This window comes from Chiloscyllium punctatum, chromosome 41, assembly GCF_047496795.1.
Source record: "Chiloscyllium punctatum isolate Juve2018m chromosome 41, sChiPun1.3, whole genome shotgun sequence".
NCBI lineage: Eukaryota > Metazoa > Chordata > Chondrichthyes > Orectolobiformes > Hemiscylliidae > Chiloscyllium > Chiloscyllium punctatum.
In genome coordinates this window covers 20960640-20983466 of record NC_092779.1, presented here as the reverse complement: position 1 = coordinate 20983466, position 22827 = coordinate 20960640, and the positions used below count along the sequence as shown (strand labels likewise).

The 22827-nt window shown below is 38.6% G+C and overlaps 1 protein-coding gene across 5 annotated transcripts in view; it reads right to left on the bottom strand.

Moving 5' to 3' along the window:
* exoc2 (exocyst complex component 2) overlaps positions 1-22827 on the bottom strand; it is a 308570-nt gene that overhangs the window by 151703 nt on the left and 134040 nt on the right. For all 5 annotated transcript variants that reach the window (XM_072560529.1, XM_072560533.1, XM_072560532.1 and 2 more), the window contains one exon: positions 13391-13509. In XM_072560529.1, the coding sequence (XP_072416630.1) occupies positions 13391-13509 (119 nt within the window). The remainder of the gene's footprint in view (positions 1-13390; positions 13510-22827) is intronic.

Here is a 22827-nt window from a genome sequence, read left to right as displayed (position 1 = left end):
GGCATGAGGCTGAAGAAAGTTCTTCTGCACGAGTGAAACCACAGCCATGCTTAATGTCTTGCTCAATCAATTTTTACAACTAGAATCCAATAAGTCATTATTCCATAACAAATAACAGCAGGAACTGACCAATTTTCTCCTTCCTATAGCTCACTGGTCAATTTTCAAGAGGACCTTTATCATTGCCCCGCTTGAGAACATCATGCCCAGGGATTGAACTGTAATCTTTTCTGCCTTGATGCAGAATTATTAGTTAAACCCTTTGAGCGTCGAGAAAATGCAATAACTTACGCTTTAAGCTTGGGTGAAAAATTGCAAATCAATGGTGTCAACAGCCCTTTCATTCTGGGCAAAAAATAGTGAAGATAAAGTTAAATTGTCACTTATACTGAAAAAAAAAGTAATACAGACAATATCCTTTGGATGAACAAAATTGTCAAAGTAAATAGAGTGCATTGAAATGAGTTTTCCTCTCATCTCCATTTAGTGTCCAAGGCAGCAAGCTTTGAAAGTGTAACTTTCAAAGAACCTGGTACTGCAGTTCAATATTCGTTACATTTGACTTGTTTAGCAATATGAATGGAACATGTCACAAGAGATTCAACACATCACTCAAAACAGTACAGTGTCAGTTAGAGAGGGAGTAAGTTTAATGCAGAAAAAAAAACAATCTATGTGATGTTGACGTGACTGAATGCCACTGGCCCCAATTAGGGTAGGCAGTTACACAGTGGTCATGCCACTGGACTCGTAAACAAGAAACCCAGATGTAAGCTCATCTCACCATAGTGAAACTTAAATTTCATCAACAAATTCCATGACACAGGTACATTTGGTGATGTAGGTACATTAAAGACATCTGCAACTTGGACATATTATGATCTCAGCTGATGGTAATACTGGATAAGACAGATTCTGTGGTGTAAAACTGGCTGGATAGGCAATTACTTTGTTTTTTGTAATTTCGTTACTATGGTGATCAATCACTGAACATATTCACACAAGAGTACAAAGTAATTTTAACAAAAGAACATAAGTTACACAAAAGAACAGGAAAAATAAACAAAGTTATCAATATATAAGACAATTTGGAAAGATCTTATAAACAGCAAAAAAGATTCAATGTGTTTTATCAGCTATATTCTTTGTAGACACTCAATCCCAATGAAGTATGACAATGTTTACTCTAATTTCTTTCTCGGCCAATGAGATCAGAAGCGTTGCATTCAGTAGTTTTCTGCACCTTTATTCAATGTGATTCTCTCCATCTCACTCCAAGACATATGGATACGAACAGTTCATCTATAATGCGATGGTTGCGTTCTTAGGCAACTCCATGTCATAGAAACAACGTTTTGGAAACAGCACTTAAAATGTCAGTGATGCAATCATGTTACAGTCAAAACACGTTTTAACAGTTCACACTTTAGAAATAGTGTCCCCATTTCATCAACACTTTATAGTGTTGTGTTAACAATCTGTGCCTAATAGCAAAACTATCTGTATGCTAACCCACTGATTTTCCACCATCTTTGACTACCTTGAGGCTAAAACAGCACATTTGCATGTATTGACCTTTTCTTTTTGAACTTAACTTGCTTCTGGCCTCTCATTCCCTGGGTTATGAAACCTCAATTTAGCGAACACTTCAGCAATGTTCTCACCAGATAGCTTTTCTAGTCACATTATTAGCCATCCTACCAAACAGCATTTAATCAGCAATTGTCTGGTCACAGTTGCTCAGTTTGGGTTCTGCGAGGATCACACAGCTCCTGATTTGATTACAACCTTGGTCCAAACATGGATAAGATAACTGAACACTAGAGGTGAGGTGAGGTGAGGTAACATCAAAGGTAGCATTTGCCCAAGCATAGCATCAAGGAACCCTGGCAGAACTGGAGTCAATCAGAATCAATGTTGATTGGAGTCATTCTAGTACGGGGCTGCACAGTGGCTCAGTGGTTAGCACTGCTGCCTCACAGCACCAGGGACCCGGGTTCAATTCCCGCAGTGACTAACTGTCTGTGTGGAGTTTGCACATTCTTCCCGTGTCTGCGTGGGTTTCCTTCAGGTGCTCCAGTTTCCTCCCATAATCCAAAGACGTGCTTGCTCGGGGAACTGGCTATGCTAAGTTACCCCTGACTAATGCACCCACCACTATGGTGTGTGGGTGCATTAGTCAGGGGTAAATATAGAGTAGGGAAATGGGTCTGGGTGGGTTACTCTTCTGATGGTCAGTGTGGACTTGTTGGGCCAAGGGTCTGTTTCCATACGGTAGGGAACCTAGTACAAAACTTGATGGCTGTAGTAGAATTCAGTTGTCACAGCTCTAGGACATCTCTACAGGAGTTCCTCAAGGTATTGTTCCAGATCCAACCATCTTCAGTTGCTTTCAATGATTTCCTCACCACAAGGTCAGAAGTGGGGATGCTGTTGATGATTGCACAATATTTAGCATTAATCATTCCTCAGATACTGAATCAGCCAATGTCCACAAGGTACAACATTGGACAATGTCCATGATTGGATTGATAAGTGACAAGTAACAGTCATATTGCACAAGTGGCTGGCAATGATAATTTCCAACAAGGAATCTAGCTATATCCCCTTGACAGTCAGTGCCATTATCACTACTGAAACCTCCACACTCAACACCTGCGGGTTAGCATTGATGAGAAACTGAACCAAGCCAGCCATACACCTACAAGAGTAGGTCTGATGCTAAGAATTCTGTGGCAAGTAACTCACCTCAGTCCCCAAATGTCTGACCAGGAGCCACAATATACAAGTCAGGAATGTCTTGGAACACTTGCCAGTATGGATACAGTTCCAATGAAAGTTAAGAAACTCAACATCACCCAGGACAAACAGGTCACTTGATTGGCATCAATATACCATAATATTCAATCACTTCACCACTGATATATAGTGGCAGTTGGTTGTATCATGCATAAGATGCACTCAAAAACCCATCAAGGATCTGCCAACAGAACCTTCTGAACCAGTGACCTTTACCACCTAGAAGGGTCGCAGATGAATGTACACACTACCAACTAGATGTTTTCCTCAAAATTACACATCATCATGACCTGAAACAATGACTGCTACTCTCACTGTCTCGGGGCGAGAGTCTTCAAACTTCTTTGCTAACAGTTAACAGTACTTTAATCCCCAAAAATGGATTGGTTCAAAAAAAAGCAGCTCATTAGTGCCTTCTCTTGTAAAATTAGGGATCAGCAATAAACTCTGTTCTAGTCAGTGTCACGCACATCACAAATACAAAAAAAAAGTTGGGTCTCAGGGAGAAGATCCTAGGAGCTGTTTTATAAGTCCATACGGTTCAGAATTAGGACAGGTGCTGGGAGCCAGTAGGTCAAGTTAAGCATTGGAACTATGGCTCAGAACAAGTCCGTGGACCTGAGAAGAGTTCAAAAGAACCTTGCGAGCCATTAACAGTTCAGTGCAACAAAGAGGCAGGTGGGGGAAAAGACACACAAGCAATATTTGCTTTGTGTAGCTTAGCAAAATTAGAGCCCAGAGAAACAGAGGAGCATTGGTTGAAGAAACCAGCTTTCTGCAAAAAAGCTGGATTATGCATGTAGATAGGTGCTACAGTTCAGTTTTCAAAATCCAGGACTAAACTGTCTAAGGAAAGGAAGGTGAACTGCATAGACATGAGTGGTTCTTGACATAGAGGCTTTTGTTTGTGCTTCAAAGCAAAATCTTCCTTGTGAAGTTTCAATGAGATTCAGTGACCAACTATGTCATTGGCATCTGGGGTATTGCAGCGAAATCTGTTGTATCTGATTTGACCACATTTGCTATTTGATGTGTTTTAGGCAGTGTTCAACTAGAAGACTAGGTGCACCCAATTAGCCACTGATTCATAGATTGACCATCTGTCAGCAAACATCATCTGTCATCGTACTAGCATTAAAAAGAACTGAGAGAAATAACTGCCCATTGTTTTAGTCTGGATTTTTGATCTACAGAATTTGCTTTCTGTCTATGTTTTTCATAATATTTGTATCAAATCATTTTTTTTTGTAGCCTCTTCATTTGTGCACTTGTGTTTAGTGTTAGCAATATTTACCTCATGTTAGTGCTTGATGTTAGAACATACGTCATACAGATTGTTGTTCAATTGGGAAGAATGCGTTGATAATCATGTCCTGCTCTTCCACAAGCTAACACGAATATTTAATCACACAATTAAACTGCTCAAGGTGATCAATTTGCATGAGGGACTGCTTCTTGGGACAAGAGCAATTCACACCAGGTCTCATCACTTACAAGAAAATAACTTTTTCTTGTGAGTAAATTATCCTTTAATGAATGGCAGAAAGTGGATTACTATTTTATTACTATGTGACTCAAGCATACCCTTTCAAAACACTCAACACACATGCACAAACGAAGAGGAGACAAAAAATGATTTGATACAAATATGAAAAACAGATAGAAAGCAAATTCTGTGGATCAAAAATTTGGACTAAAGCAGTGGGTAGTTCTTTCTCTCAATTTATTTCAATGCTAGCATGATGATAAATTGTTTGCTGAGCGATGGTCAATCTATGAATCAGTAGTTAATCGGATGAACCTAATCTTCTCTTGATTTAGAATTATTTATTCAGCGTCTCTAGATCTTTTTTTGTCTTTCACTCAGAGAAATGGCAAAAGATGCTTCTGGTTTCAGATTTTGGATGTCTGCCTGTACAGGTGTTTCAAACTGCAGCTGGATGAATTTGAGCTATGTCATTAAGCTGTTGTTTCCTAAGGCAAAGACTCCTGGTGCCACACTGCCTCAAAGTAATGGTCTTATGGCTCCAAGAAAGAGAAATATACTTGTACAACTGAAACACAGAATCCCACTTGTGCTTCAAGGTGCAACAATAACACATCACTGGTATTTTTCAGCTACATAGCAATCCAATTTACATTTTTTGGTTTATAGCCCAAAACCAAAAAGTGGATGATCGATATATTATAATATTTTGTAGACCGGATTATTGTTCAAACTTTCCATAGTAGAATTGATTGTTCATAACCTTCAAAGTTTGTGGCTTTATTTTCTTATGAAGTACATGGAATTTCATACTTTATCAACATTTCAAAAATCATTATCAATTTCTAGCCAGACGTATCATGAATTTGTCAGTCCAGTCCGGGATTCTAAGACGAACAAGACTTTATATCACTTAGAAAGCCTTATACCATATCAGAATTGGAGCAAGGTCTCAGCTCATAATAGTTGCAATTTATATTTTTCTCTTTCTATTTCTCCTGACAATTAGCAGCAGCATTGAACCAGAGTTAAATGAATGGCAGGCAAAGAAGATTGTTGATCTCTGCTCATGCTATGAGAACTACCTACTGACAGGTTTTTCCCAGTTGGGAGACCCAAAATAGCAATGTGCTGATCCTCAACTGCTAATGTGGAATTTGTTTTAAATGGCTAGGGAATTAATTCATTTGTAAAAATGAGTTTCTCAGGGGGTTATTTCACACTAAGTAATGCCATGTTTGCAGAATTGCTTGCCTTTAAACTAGATCTTTCCCATTTCATATGCAAATAGTTTTTAGGCACATTTCTTTTATCTTCAGTAATTCTTTTAAATTAGTGGTCTTGATTATAGGAAGAAAGAAAGATTGGGATTCAAAAGGGGCCGCAGGAAATAGAGAGAGCGAGAGAGAGCAAGCACTCTAGGACAGCCAGCTCCAGAACACTACCCTGCCTCACCTCATTCGCATTCTCACCCTCCCCACTTTCGGGGCCCTCTTCCCTTCTCACTGCAGGGGATCCATTCCCTCATCCGACATCCAGCATCACTCTCCCCACCACTGAAACGCAGTTCAAAATCATACATGCATCCCTGCACATGCAGAGTGATGCATTTGTGCATTATGCCACAATTAAAATCTATGTGATGATGTGAAGCTTGAACCGTGCATTCCCCAGTAAGCTTGCATATATAGATACCCTAGGTTGCCGTTGTCATCAAACACTGCCAAATCATACGCCACATTGCTCATCTGTGTGAAAGGCAGAACATATTTTTGGTTTAAACAACAGAATCCCGCTAGTGGTGCACACCATTCATGTTGCCACAGCACTGTAACTGCGAAACAGTTTGCTTCACCTACTGGTAAAATGTTTGAGTTACTGATTCCTTTTAAGCAGGCAGAAATAACACAGGACACACTTTAAATCTTTTTCCAACTTAAAAAAATGGGAATGATGCACTGGCTCACTTTGTTTCTCAGGGCAATGTGTTAATCAGAGTTAATCTGTCTCATTTAAGACTTAAACAATAACAGTTAACTATCAGTCATATTAACAGTCACATTCGTTATGGCAATGCCTCTACCAGTTAAAATACATTTATCAACCAGTTAGCATCTCCTCTCAAAGTATGAATGTTGGTTTCCCCATGAATTTATATTCTTGTGAATTGATCTGTTGAGTGCAGGTTGAAAAGCTTTGGCAAAATGTGCGCATTTAAAGAGATACTAAAGTTCTCTGCTACCAAATAATTAGTTCAGTCTGTCTTCCACTGTATTTCTCTCTTTGTATCTGCTTTGATGTTAATTAATCTATTTCCTTGAAACTCGTCTTCTTTAATCTTACTGTTTAAAGATCAACTGTGGTGCCATCACTCTCCAAAGACTCAGATTCCCTACTGCCCTCGCCACATCACTATCAGTTCGCAGTTCCAGGTATTCTCTTGACAAAAAATTTCCTGTGGGAAAATTGCTGATAGGTTGACTCGAGCTTCATCTCGACCAATATCTTGAAACTTTCCAATTAGCATATTTTACTGAAAAAGTCTAAAGCACATTTCCAAGTTGAATGCCAATATAGGAAGTTCATCACTAGTCCGGAGAGAGAGACGAAACGATTCAAAGAATAAGGACAACTCCTATCTATTACAGACATTTGCTTATCTGCAAGCAGTTAGAATATTCCAAAGATCTGAAAGACACTGTCTGAACACAAATCCTTCTGGTGTCTTAAATAGAGTACTGAAGCAGAGAAAGTTATTATTTCAAAAATAATGGGGGTGTTTGCCTTTATTAGGGAGAACAAAATAATACAACTACAAAAGTCACAAGGTACTTGATGAGTGATTTGCTCCCTTTGGCACTACCCAAAATTTCTTTGCTACTTTATCAAGCACTTATATAATTAAAGCATTTGATTCAATGAACAGTGTCCCTCTTGATTAGTCATTCTATCAGGCATTCTTGTTACAACACCACAAAGTATTTGACCATTTGGATTTTACCTTCTAGTAACTTATTTCATCAGCAAAATATGGCCCATAAGCATCTGAGCAATGAATACTGTTAATTATGTACAGACAGCAACTCTAACATGAAAGCAATATGTGAATTGCAAGTTGCTTATTGAATTGTACTACATTGCATAATTGTTTTTGCATATTAATTACCAGTTTAGTCTAATAATTTAATTAAAAGTGATAATTATCAATGATGTAGTATCATCCTTCCTTCTCAAAACGTAATTGTTGAATCTCTTTCTTTCAAATTGTGAAATAGCTTTAGATGTTAAAAAATGATTTAAAATAATTCTATTTATGTTTCCTCTCAATCTAACCATTAATTCTCTCTTTATTTTCCTTGCTGTATCTGATTTGACAGTGAATTCATTCACGTTCTTTCCTCATGCTGTTTCTCTGTTTAGAGCTGAATAATTGGATCAGGATACCAGATTAGTCCCAGTATTCACCAAGATTCTCCTGGATTCCCTGTAGCGCCGTCAAATTATCAGATTCCACTTACAAGAGTTTTGCAGCCAAATATTGCTTCAAACAATCAGATGTGACCATAACCAAAACCGTGCCAGCTGGATTTTTTTCACTAAGTACTAAATGGTAAATCATTTACTTAATTTCTTTAAATATATTGGACCAGAATTTGTTGAAACATGGCATCTTGTGCTATAACTAACTTACAATTACAAATTAATCCTCATTACCTTATTTTGACTCATTCAATGCTGATGTGCCAGATCTCTCAATTTTAAGCGTGCATGCTAAAATTGTCCTCTGGGTTAAAAAGGAATCTTTGGTTATAATTTTATTCAGTCTCAATCATGCACTGATCAAGAAAAAAAAGAAATAACCCAGTATATGTCTATATACAAGTAATCCTTAAATGTTTCATTCATACTATATAAAAAATCTTTAGAAAAGTGTCTAATAATTGGACTGTTAAAATGATTTAATTTGGAGCCAGAATCACTCATCTGAAGAAGGGTCACGGGACTCAAAACATCAACTGTTTTTCTCAGATGCTGCATGACCTGCTGAGTTCCCCCACCAATTTCTGTTTTTGTTTGAGATCTCCAGCACCTGCAGTTCTTTGTTTTATTACTCATCAGAAAAGTGCAATACGGCTTACACAGAATACATTCTGGTTAAGGTGGAACCTTTGTTGAGCCCTTGAAAATAACTGCATTACAAACTTTACTAATGTAAAATTTATTTTACTGTTAAAACATTAAGATACCATTCAATCATGGGAAATTTCTATCACTTGACACAACTATCCTACTTCTATTCAATCCATTGTTTTATTATGTAACTTAGCCTTTGTATTACCAAAAAGAACATAACTCTTATAATAACAAATAAAACTCTAAAACAATTAAAACGTTTGGTAAAAATAGCTAAATTTGCCTCAAACAAATCAATTGTAAACAAACCCAAACCAAGCCAGATGTGCTTTTCTATTAAAATATGAAAAGATTCAATATTCACTTTAGAGTATTTTGGATCAGAGTGTTTGCTGGACTAAAAAATCTCATGCTGCACTTAATTAGATAGACTTAAATTTGTATACTTAGTTTCTGATTTTCGTTTTGCACATAAAGCTGTTAAAAGTGCAAGCTGATAATTGGAGAGGGTAACTGAGCACCTCAGACCTTGATAAATGCTGAGAGCAACAGGAAATATCCTTATCCAATCACAGCAATGATTGATATATAAATGGAGAAAGGACTGAGAAGGAGAAAGAATTACTTCAACATCAGATCAGTCACAGGTGAGAAGTAAACAGAGATAAGAGGGAAATAAGGATGTGGGGGGGGGTTGTCATAGGAATATCCACAACTTCAAATACACAGACAAAACACTTACATTGTTTACTTTCTGGGAAAGAAGGGATGATGGGGAATCAATGACAATTATCATAATGTGAAAACAGTAGAACTGTATACTGATTGTTGTTAGAGTTAACCTTAAATTTAACAGGTAATAAGGCTGTGACTTTAAGCAACTGGGGCAAAATTGGTAAGCAAATTGTGATTCGCCCTAATTCTTAATGTGTGTCATTCCAGCACTTCATTTGTCAAATAAATTTGGTCCATCACAATATATTAAAAGGTAAAATTTAAACAATATTTTGTGGTGTTGTTAGTGGAGTGCCTAGAAAAGCAGAATGCCTCACCAAGACTTTTCACTGAAGCAAATGATTGATGCATGCACGTTTGACAATTTTGCAAAAGAATTGATCATTTTCAATGGGGTCCATGGAAGAAACGTTACTGCACATATTCTCCCTAAAGTGCAGACAGCTTTTAGAAACCAACTGGACGTTCACAAATTTGATTCAGAATGATGGAATTTCAATCATTCAGTAACACTGAAAAACAAAATACATCCACACTTCATTGGCCAGATAGCTCAAAAGGCAAGCTGAAATTTTCCAGATTTAGTTAACTAACTATTTTTCATCAATCTGTTTGGACATGTCATGGAACACTTCCACGGTAGGTAGACATGAACCCAGAACTTCTGGCCCAGCAGCTGAGCATTACATTATGCAGAATAAGTTCAAACAATTTAGCAATTAAAATAGACTGTGCAGAGCAAAGCTCAACAGCCGAGGCATCACTGAGGCGTTTTTTTTCTTTGTGTGGATAAAAGGAGTGCACAACAGTTATTTGAAAACTGCATTATTTAAAACTCTTTACCATTAAAAAAAATGATATCTTGCATGGGGTGGTTGTTCGAAAGAAATTGAGCAATGAACAAAAACATTGATAGGCTTGGCCAGAATGATTACACTTTTGGCATTTCTGAGAGAAAACTTTTCAACTCAAAAGGACATTTGCTGCACAAATCTAAACCTAAACTGTGTATCGAAGCATATTTTTCCCTTCAATGTAATGTCAAGCCATCATGCAGAAATGCCTTTTCTCGGGAAGATGAACTGGAGACATATCTTGTATGATAGCACTGGATCAGGAGTAGACCATTTGGCCTCCAAACTTTCTAAAAGATTTGATATGATGATGGCTGATTCACCACTTCAACTTCACTTTATGGCCTACTTCCCATATTCTTTGACTCTTTTAGAGATTGTAAATCCATCTATCCTAGCCTTGAAAACAATGAGAGAACATCACAACCCTTTAGAGCAGCAATTTTTGAAGATTTACAACCTTTCAAGGAAAGAAATTTCTGTCCACGTCTGTTCTAAATAATTGACCTGTTAGTGGTAGCATGGAAGTTGGGCATGAGAAAAAATAAACCTTTATTCATCAACCGGAGACTAGATGATGCAAATAAATAAACAGTCACCATGATGATGGTGAAGAGGATCTGGTTGAGTCAGTGAGGAACGTAGTGTTGGTTTGCTTTTCTTTCCTGAATGCGATAATGTAGACAATCAGGATTTTCTTCCTGATGGACAGTTCCCCTCATCCTTGACATCTCCCACATGACAGCCATCTTTTCCATTGATTTTTCATTAACTACAGCCCAAGGTGGCCATTAAACTAAAAATTCACAAGTAGACAAAATATTTTCCAAAGTAGAACTTCTACCAGGAAAAAGGTGCATTTAGCAACCATAAGGCAGAGGAGAAGCAGGCTATTCTGCCCATCAAATCCTCTCAGTCATTCAATAAGATCATTGCTGACATAATCATTCTCAAGTCTTTCATCCCATGTGCCTGGATTACCTTGATTAAAAAAAATCTGCCCATCTCAGCCTTAAATATACTTAAGGATCCAGATTCAACAGCCCTCTGTCATAAATAATTCCACAGATTCATAACTCTCAGCAAAGAAATTCCTTCTTATCTCTATTTTAAGCATGCAAACTTTTATTCTGAGATTATGGCCTCTGGTCCAAGATTCCCAAAGGATAAACAATCTTTCTGCATCTACTCTGTGAAGTCCTCGAAGTATGTTTTATGTTTCACCTCTTATTCTTCTATTGCCAATGAGAACAGGCCAATCTACTCAAATTCTCCTCATAAGTCAGTCTCTCAATACTCAGAATCAGCCTACTGAACTTTCTCAGAAATGCCTCCAATGCTAGTATATTTTTAACAGAGACAAAAATTGCTGGAAAAAAAAACTCAGGTCTGTTGTATCTGTGGAGAGAAATCAGAGTTAATATTTTGGATCCTGAAAAAGGGTCACTGGACCTTAAGTCTGATTTCTCTCCTTGGATGCTGCCAGACCTGGGTTTTTCCAGTGATTTCCATTTTCGTTTCTGATTTGGAGCATCTGCAGCTCTTTCGCTTTTTTACCCAGTGCATCTTTTCTTAGACAAGGGGCCCAAAACTGCTCAGTTGCCATCTGTGGTTTAACCAGTGTCTTATATGATTTTAGCGAAACATCCCTGTTTTTATACTGCTGTCCCTCTGAAATAAAGGCCTTCCCTATCACTCACTGAACATGGATGCTAGCTTTTTTGTGATTCGTGGAGGAGTTGTCCCAAATTCATCTCTTTTGTAGTTTTCTGCAGTCTTTCTCCATTTAAATAATATTCAGCTCCTGTATTCTTCCCGCTAAAGTGCATAACCTCAGTATTATCTAGCTATCAAAATTCTGTCCACTCACTTAATTTGTCTACAGCCCTCTGCACTGTGCCACCCTTACCACTTTCCTTCTCACCTATTTCCGTGTCAACTATAAACTTGGCTATAATACATGCACTTTCCTCATCCAAGGTCACTAACACAAACTGTAAATAATCATGACACTGCAGCACACCACTAATTACAGATTGCCCTATCCCCTACATAAGTTAGTAGTTTCTATTGATCATCTTACATACTTATATACTAGTTGCTGTTGAAGGGATTGGACTATCTTCGAACCCCAGTAGCAAAGCTGTATCGCTTATTCTAGATTATATTAACACATAATTGAATTGTTCCTATTTGAGGAGGAGAAAAAGCCCAGAAGAGCTATTAATCATTGATGACAAAAAGTACAGAGCATTAGGATTTAAGTTTCAGAAACATTTAAGTTTACAGCATTTTTTGTAGCATATCATGGAGCAGTAAAAGCCACAAGCCCTACTGACCAGTTCCTGAGCAATACTTCTGTTCAGAAGCACTAATCATGGCACAGGTGGTTGCGCCCCATTTCCCCATTCAGTCTGCCAACTGATCCACAAAAACTGAAAAGAAAATTAAACAACAGCCTGCTGTCAGAGAGCGCTTCGATTACACCTCACCAGAAAGTGGTCATTATGGGTGCATGCTCTGCTACACATAAGAACCTTGTTAACTCAAATGCTTATTTGTTAAAAATAAAAAGTCACTCCATCCTGCTGCACCAAGCTGAAAACCCACGACAAGAAATTACTTAATTTTTCTTTAAGCTAAAACCCAAAAAGGCAAATCATACATAAAACATGAGAATTTAAATGTTGTAAATTGTCTTGAGATAATTTTAAAAGGATATATTCATGATCTACAGTAGGATGAGTCTTTCTTACAAGATTATCTGTTTATAAAGTCAAAATTGTTCTTTTAATATTCGTTCACAAGATGTCCCTGCCCCTTATTGCCCATTCCTAATTGGCCAGAGGCCATTGCAGTGGATCTGGTAAGGATGGTAGTTTCCTGGCCTAAGTAATATTAGTAAAACTGATGGATTTTGGCAATACTTTATGGTTATCACTAGACTACAGTTTCCAAATTTTTGAAGTTGAATTCAAATGCCACCATCTGCCATGGCAGAAGTCGACCATTCTGGGTCCGCCCAGCATTAACAGTCTAGTGATAATACCAACTGGACCATCACCTTCCCATGCTCTTTATTTATTAGTGATGGCAACAGATTAAAAAGCTTCAAGGTTCAGAAAGTAAGAATTGAAGAACCATTTCCCTGGAACCGTTGAACATTTTGTATATCCCACTCTTGTTTTTTTCACAGCAATATGGAAAGCCTGCTCAGAAACCATACCATCAATTGTCAATGATATGACAATACCGTTAGATATAAAACAAGACAAATCCAAAAGCCTGTTGTATTCTTCATCATGAATGTAGTCACAATGTTTTAAAGATAAAACATTTAATTTGTTCAGATTAAAACTTTAAAATATTAAAATAAACTAACCTTTTTGTCCTTTGATATATTTCTCCCTGCAATTTTGCATCAGTTGCAGAATCCATTTGTGTTGGGCCATGATACACTGCCAGGCAGGGTCACCTGGTGCGTGGAGATCAGATAGATATCTGTAGCCAATGTCAAAATAGTGATTAAAAATCAACTGTGAACTGCAAAACAAAACAAATACAATTTTCAAGCTGAAATTCCTCACTTCTTTCATGATGAATTCAACTTCAACTCCAAATTAATCTTTTATTGCTGGACACATTTCTAGTCATTTACTGTGGGCAGGTTTCAGTCTCAATCTAGGATTGCTGTGGAATGATGTCTGAGTTAACTACATGGGTCAGGAACTAACAGCATTCTTGTTAGCCTCAAGATCCACATGCTAAAGACAGGAGGCTATGGGAGAGAATAAAAACCTGTCAGAATTCTAGCTTGTTACATGTTAAGCAGCATTTCAAGAAGATTCCAAATGATCATATTAGTAAGGAAAATGGAAAAAGGACGCATGCTGTAAAACCAAAGCACGCTCAATTAGTAAAACATATACAGCACATTCCAAGGCAATCTTCAACTTAGTGCAAGATCAAATAATGTATGGATGCTGAAATACTAAAGAAATGCTTTGTCAATCAAATTGGTTTTCAGGTTTTATGAGGCTGAAGAGGGATAAAGCAAAAAGATAGAGGGTTATTCGGAGACGCAGGAGCAGAATGCAATAGCTGAACTGTATAAGAAAGGGAGCAAAAATGAAAACTGGGGGTTGTAATGTTGGAAATGATTACTGATGAGAGAAGCAAGGTCACCCAAATGAAGACTTCAAAGTTGATATTTTGAGGGAAGCAAAGTATTTCAAGCACAGCAATTTTTAAATTCGTTTGTGGGATTTCGGTGTCACTGGCTGGCCAGCATTTAATGTCGACCCCTTGTTGTCCCTAGTGTTAAGTTGCCTTCTTGAACCACTGTAGTCCACCTGCAGCGGGTTGACCCACAATGCCATTAGGGAGGGAGTTCCAGGATTCTGACCAGCGATACTCAAAGAATGCTGATATATTTCTAAGTCAGGATGGTGAGTGGCTTAGAGGTGAGTTTGAAGGGGCTGGTGCTCCCATGTATCTGCTGCCCTTGCCTTTTGAGATGAAAATGGTTATGGGTTTGAAAGTGCTGTCTGAGAATCTTTGGTGAAGATTTGTGGTGCACTTTGTAGATAGTACTGCTACTGAGCATTGGTGGTGCAGGGAGTGGATATTTGTGGACGTAGTGATAATCAAATGGGGCTGTTTGGACATGGACTGCGTCAAGCTTCTGAGTGTTGTTGCAGCTGCATCCATCCAGGCAAGTGGAGAGTATTCCTTCTCAATCCTGATTTGTGCCTTGTAGATGATGGGCAGGCATCATGGAGACAGGAGGGGAGTTACTCACCACTGTATTCCAAGCCTTTGACCTGCTCTCACAGCCACTGTGTTTATGTGGCAAGTCCAGTTGAGCTTCTGATCATTGGTAACATGAAGGATGTTGATACTGGGGGATTCAGTGATGGCAACACCATTGAATGGCAAGGAATGGTTAGATTGATTTTAATTAGTCACAGCCTAGAATTTGTCTGGCTTGAATGTTTCTTGCCACTTGTCAACCCAAACCTGGATATTGTCAAGGTCTTCTTGCATTTGAATGCAGACTGCTTCAGTAACTAAGGAGTCACTAATAGCTGAACTTTGTGCAATCATTTATGAACATCCCTGCTTCTGACCTTATGATGGAGGGAAAGTCATTGATGAAGCAATTGAAGATAGTTGAGCCTTAGACACTATCCTGATAAACTCTGCAGAGATGTTCCAGACCAGAGAAGACTGACCTCTAACAACCATGATCATTTTCCTTTGTGCCATATAACAAACATAGGAATAACACACAATGCAGAATTCATGAGACATAGCCTGAGGACTGATTAGACCAATGGATGATTTTTTTTTTACAACAAATTCATTCAAGAGATATCAACTGATTTGGCCAATATTTATTGCTTTTCTCTAACTGGCCTCAAGAAGATGGTAACGAGCTGTCTTCTTGAACCCACTGTAGTCTTTGGGATGCAGGAAGACACAATGCTACTAAGAGGAGTTCCAGTATTCTGAACCAGTGACAGTTAAAGAACAGTGATATAGCACGATTAAAAAAAAAGTAGAATTAGGCAATTCAGCCCATTGACACTGCTCTGCCATTTGGTCATGGCTAATATATTTCTCAACCCCGTTCACCTGCCTTTGCCCTGCAACCTTTGATCCCCTAATTAATCAAAAACCTAGATATCCCTGATGTAAATACATTCATAATATAATGCCAAGTAACATACAATTCCAAATTAGGATAGTGCGTGGCTTAGGAGGGAAACTTGCAGGTGATGGTGCTCTGCCAGCCATGTTTTAAGAGACATCCCAATTTCTAACCGCATAATGCAGGGAAGGTCATTGATGAAGGGGCTAAAGATATTTGTGATTAGGATCTCCTGCACTGATGTCCTGTGGCTGAGAGCATTGACCTTCAACAATCATAACCATCCTCATTTCAGTAGGTATGACTCAAGCCAGCTGGATGCAGCTAAGGGTTCGCAATGCATAATGGATGCCCAGTTTTGAGTTGTTATAAGAGTTTGAAATCTGTCCCATTTAGTACAATGGTTCCTTAACAATCTGTTGCAGACCAAGTCTAATTGCTATCTTCTTTAGGACTCAACCAGCTTGATTAGTAGTGGCACGGCTGAGCCACACTTGGTGATTCATATTGAAGTTCCCAAACAGGTGCACAGTCTGTGCCCTTACCACTCTCAGTGCTACATCCACAAGTAGTACAGTATGGAGGATAATTGATTCACCAACCAAGGGAAGTGCAAACCAGCAAGAGATGTCTTTGCTGATGTTTGATCGGAGGTCATGAGATTTCTTCAGGTTCAGAGTTAATGTTAATATCTGCCAGGGCAACTCCTTCCTGACTGTAAACCAGCAGACTGCTAACTGTGGTGGATCTGTCCTGCTGGTGAGACATGATACACCCAGGGGCACTGTAAGGTATAATCTTAAGTATGTACATGAGATGTGCTTGGCAGGCTTATGAAGAAACATTGGAGAATCATACGAGGACTCCCTAACAAATGCTCGAAATAGGGATACAGTATCAATGGAAGTGAAGAATGGGTTTTGAAGATTGTGCTAAGTAGTCTTGGGAATGGGCTTCGTTGCAGACTTTGAGACAAAACTCAACATGTCGCAGGATACGGATGCTGTACCAAACCTGAATAGGCACAATGAAAAAAGGAAACAAAATAAGGGGCTAAAAATGCAGAGATTCTGACAACTGGGATGATTTCAGTCATGTCATTGCAGAGACCCTGGTACAGACTTGACGACAGGCAGACAACCAGATAAGCACTGCTAAAGTTACAAATTAAGTAGCAGCAATAGACAGGTAATAGATGAGAAAGCTCACTCCCCATTCTTGTAGTTTATAACAGTAAGTAGCAACATATTGCTTAAATGGAAAGTTAAGAATAGAACTTTGGATCACACCAAAAATGGCCTTGTGGACACGGGCCAAAGAATCTTGCAGAAGTATTCCCAAAGAACTGTTCCCCTACTATGTCCTAATAATTTTGGGAAAGAAAAAAGGTCTTTGCCAAGCTACTCTTTCTAACTTAGTTACAATACAGATATAAATCACAGTATCACAGAATTGCTGCACAGTGTAGAAGGTGGTCATTTAGCCCATCATGCCTGCACCAGTTTTATTACCTAGCTCAAAGCTCCTCCATTTTCCCTAAGCCCTGCACACAATTTTGATTAATCACGCCATGCCTCTTAGTGCATAAATTGAATCTGCCTCCAATTCATTTCCAGGAACTGCATTCCATACTCTAATTACTTGCTGTCTGTTAAAAGTTTTTCCCCCACACAACACCCTTGCTTGGTTTGCACATCACTTTAAATTTACATCCTTGCTTTTGTTTCTTTTATGAGCAGGAAGTGCTTCTTTCCAACCATTCTATCAAGTGTGCTCTCGATTTTGAATACCTCTATCAAATCGCCTCCCAACCTTTTTGTCCTCCAAGAAGAACGATCCCAAATTCTTCAATCTATTCTCATAATGACATTCCTCATTGCTGGAACAATTCTTATAAATGACTTCTGCACTCTCTCCAATGCATTCACATCTTTTCTATGTTGCACACAAAATGCAAGCTGATGTTTTACAAGTGTCTTGTACAAGTTCAATAGTTCCTCGCTTGTGTACTCTCTGCCCCTACTAATAAATCAAAGACAACATATTTTTTATTAACTGCTCTCTACACATGCCCTACCATCTTCAAAGATCTGCACACCCACAACTCTCATCCCTCTACTCCTGCACCCCCTTTAGAATTGTTACCCTATTTTATATAGTCTTTCAAAGTTCTTCTGACCAAAGTGAGTCCATACATCCATATGTTGTACCTCATTGACCATCTACCAACCCACTCCACAAACATGTAAATGTTTTTTTGAAATTCCACACTGTGTCCTTAAAATTAACAATTCTGCCAAGTTCAGTGTCATCTGCAATATTTAAAATTGCCTTCTGCTCAGAGATCCACATCATTAATACAGAGCAGGAAATGGAAGGGTTTCAACACTGACCCCTGGGGTACTCCACTACAAACCTTCCTCCAGCCCATAAATAATAAACATTATTCCTTCATTACTTGCTGGTGTACCCAGCTCTCATTTTCCTTGTTCCAACAATTTTACTTGTTTACCCTTTTTTGTTTGTCTCTTTCCTCTCGGATTACGTCCTGAAAATCAGAAGGTAAGAAGAAAAAAAACTGGAAAGATGATCATCATCAGAACTTTTGAGTCTGCTAGCAACTAATTCAGAAACACATTAGAGTCTGGGACACCTGCCTGCTCCCTTAGCCACAACCAGTACATGGCCTAAGAATTTCATACCCTTTTAAAAAAATAAATGAACATTTGGAAGTAAAATATTTACTTAGCAAATTCTCCTCACTGACTGACAATGCTCCTTTTCTACCTCCAAAACCACCTGAATATATAGCCTTATAGAAGAATAATACCTCAGAAAATGTTGATAAATTAACTCTAAAAATACTTAATGTTCAGTTTGATTCTCAAGAAATCTGTACATGCAATTAGCAGTGCTCCAGCATTCTTCGTGAACTTTACTTCCGACTAACTCAGAGTTTAGGATGTTTAAAACATTATTCTGCATGCCATTCAAGTAGTTTTAAGGACAATGTGGCTGAAGAAAGCACACCCCTGATGCTCCCAGCCTCATTCCTGATGAAGGGCTCCAGCCCAAAACATCAATTTTCCTGCTCCTCAGATGCTGCCTGACCGGCTGTGCTTTTCCAACATAAGTGCATTGTTGAGACATGAGTGTGAGTCCTCAGATTAATGCTAATGGTACGTGTTCTACTTAAGCTAAATTTCCCTGACCCACAATCAAGGCCATGATGTTGGATTGTCTGTCTGATCCGAAAGCATAGCTAAGTTTTTAAAGAGTATATCACAAACTCATAAACTTCACTTTCTTGCCATTTCTCTTGCTGATATCTTATTCAGACTGAATAAATAATTGCATCACCTCAGCATCATATTCAACCTAGAACTAAGCTTCACATCCCACATCCTCAAAATATCAAGACCATTTATTTCCATCTTCGATTACTTCTACTCGAACATTCCTTTCTTTTCAAGATATGGTGACTCCAATGTCCAGGTGGCTTGCCTTTCATCCTCCATCCTTCATAGATCCCAACAGGTCAAATTTAAAATCTTTGCCTTAGTCTTCAAATCACACCTCTATCCATGCATTACTTACAGCAACTGCACACCATGCCGAAACCTGTGGTTCTCAGACTATGCATTTTCCAACATTTCATCCTGTCCTTGGTGGTTGAATGTTAAGGTGCTTCAACAGTACTCCCAAATTCCTTTGAAAACCTAGCTTTCAGAAGGCTCCCAAACTCTTGCACAGCTTACTATTTTTCGCTCCACATATTTCTTTTAAAGTGTCTTAAAACATTTGCTACTAACATATATTTTGTAAATCCGATATATGACATGGTAAAAATAGGCTTATCTTTTATTTTGAAAGTAATATGTTTGGCTGCTGGAAATCTCAAACAACAGAAACTCCTGGGAATATTAAGTAAATCAGGCAAGGTCTGAGGAGAAAGAAACAAAGTTATTGTTTCAAGTTTGTGACTTTTCAGAAGACATGTAAACTCCATTCCTGTCTCCAAAGATGATGCCTGACCTGCTGAATATTTCCAAAACTTTCTTTTCACTTGTTCGATTTCAGATTAAGTAGATAAGTTAACTCAACTATTGAATGATGGAGACAGGGTCAATGAACATTTTTGATATTGATGGATAGGTTCTAACATGTAGCAAAAAATTATTGGGGGGGTGGTGGTGTGTGTAGGTGGGAGTCTGCAGTTGGGTCCACAATTAGATCAACCACAATCTGACAGTGGTGAAGCAGGCTTGAGGAGCCAAATGGTCTACTCCTGATAATTAACACATTTTACTGTTCTTTCTTTCAGTTAACTAACTATTTAAATGAGTTCCTTATCAAATATGATTTTTTTTCCTGTTTAAAACTGCCATCTTTACATCTTCCTTGAAAAATCCCATTCTTTATCACTTTAATCATTACCTAGCCCATTCCTCTACAATATAATTGAATGCCCTGTCATCCACAAAATCTAGAGCCATCTCTGGCACACTCTCTACCACTGTACAGCACTCATGTGACCCTGGGACATCCTCGTTTCCTCGTGACACTATCCCTCCTCATATACCTTGCGGCCTTTGACACAAATAACAAATGCCTTGTTTGATGTCCAAAGCTGGCAGAACCAAAGTAGAAAGCTCTATTCACAGCAACAGGATTCCCTTTATTTGGAATGTTGAATACTAACCTGATCACTTTTATTCTTAAATTGCAATATGGGTTCCTAAAATACAATGATGGGTGGTTTTGGTGTATAGTTTCAAATTCGGAGCACTGAAGAATGTAGGAGGAATAGACCACTCAGCCCTTTTGGCCTGTTTCATCATTCAAAACGGTGGGATGGCACAGTGGCTCAGTGGTCAACACTGTTGCTTCATAGCCCCAGGGACCCAGGTTAGAGTCTGACCTTGGGCGACTGTCTGCGTGGAGTTTACACATTCTCCCCGTGTCTGCATGTGTTTCCTCTGGGTGCTCCAGTTTCCTCCCACAATCCAAAGATGTGTAGGTCAGATGAACTGCCCAGGCTAAATTGCCCATAGTGTTAGGTGCGTTAGCCAGGGGTAAATATAGGATAGGGGAATGGATCTGGGTGGGTTACTCTTCGGAGGGTCAGTGTGGATTTGTTTGGGCCGAAGGGCCTGTTTCCATACTGTAGGGAATCTAATCTAATCTAAAACGATCATGGCTGATAACCCAACTTAGTACCCTGCTCCCATTTTCTTCCCCCATCCTTTGATCCATCTGGTCCGAAGAACTGTATCTACATCTTTCTTGAAAGTCTTCAGTGTTTTAACATGAACAGTTCCTGTGGCAGAGAATTCCACAGGCTCAGCACTCTTCTGGTGAAGAAAGTCTGAAAAGGCCCCCCCCCCCCCCCCGCCATCATGAGACTGTGACCTCTGAGTCTGGACCCCCAGTTATGAAGAATTTTCTGACATGATACTCAAAAATATATTTTAAATACATTCTTATGTCATAACGTGCATAATTTTACATATACAGCAAACAGGACTGAATACATGTGAATATAAGGTCATATCAACATAAGTGTCATTAGAAGGAAACCTCCAATCCGGCTGAGGAGGAAAAAGTAATTATTGAACTTAGCCCACCAGGGTTTATGTCAATGCCAGCTTGCATAACATGTATTTATTTTTTATGCAGAGGTGGTTTTGGGGCTTTACCTTTCTGTAGAAATAAGCAGAATGTTAACATAAACAAGTTCAACGTATGTGGGGTCAGACTGTTGTTGTTCTATTCATAGCATTGCTAATTGTAGCGGAGATCACAGGAAACAGTAGTTTCCATACATTGATACAGTGATTATTAAACTGAAATTAATCTCAGCTTTGATGATTTTGTTCTCAAAAGACTGTTGAAACCAGAACTGGATTTGTGAATGTATGAAATAATATGCATTTCTACTTAGCATAAGTGATAATGCTATCTAGTACCAGCCAAGGATTCCACATCGCATATTTTTAAAATGGATTTCAAATGTTCAAAAGTGCCAAATTTTCTTGTTTCTCATCTGCAATAAATTCACAACTTACTAAAAGTAATTTTAAGTAATCTTTCCCACAACGGTGCCACACAGCACCAGAGTTTGTCACAGCCATGATCCTAGCGTGGCTGAAAGAGTTGAAGTAAAAGTGACTGCTCTTGATATCAAGACCATAGGACCTAGGAACAGAACAAGACCAGTCACAGCCCATCAAGTCTGCTTTACCATTCAGTGAGATGAAAATAGCATTTAACTCTGGATGAACATGCAAAAATCTTTGTAAACTTAAAGCCAATGGAAATCAGGAGGATAAATTTCCACTATTGGTCGCCCTAACCAGCTCAAAGCAAACGGGCAAAAACCCATAATACACAAGAGCAGAAGGTGGCCAATCAGCCCAACAAAGATGCTCCGCCTTCACTAACATTATGACTGATCTGATAATCCTCAACTCCACTTTCCTACCTTTCGGTCATAATCCTAAACTTCTTTACTGATTAAAAATTTGCCCATCAAGCTTTGAATTTACTGAATGACACATCCTCTCCAATTCTTTATGGTAAAGAATTCCACAGATGCACCAACCTCAGAAAAACATTCCTCCTCATGTGTCTTAAACAGGTGACCCTTATTTGTAAAATTATGAGCCCTATTCTTAGAATCTCCCACCAAGGGAAACTAGCTCTCCATAACCACCGTGTCAAGCTCCTTCAGAATCTTGCAAGGTGATTTTTAGTTTTAGGCAATGGGGAACTGATGGATGTGGTGTATCTGGATTTCCAGAAAGCATTCAATAACGTGCCACACAAAAGACTGCTGCACAAGATAAAGGTGCATGGCATTCAGGCAGTATACTAGCACGGACAGAAGATTGATTAACAGAAAGCAAAAAGTGTGGATAACATGGTGTTATTCCGGTTAGCAATTAGGGGCTCATGGCGTGCTTCAGAGCTCAGTGTTGGGATTGCAATTATTTACAATGTACATAGATAATTTAGAATTGGGGACATCTGCAACATCTGCAGAGGGCTATAGTTAGGTTAAGTAAATCGGCAAAGGTCTTGCAGATGGAGTACAATGTTGATAAATGTGAGATCATCCATTTTGGTAGAATAACAGCAAGATGGAGCATTATTTAAATGGTGAA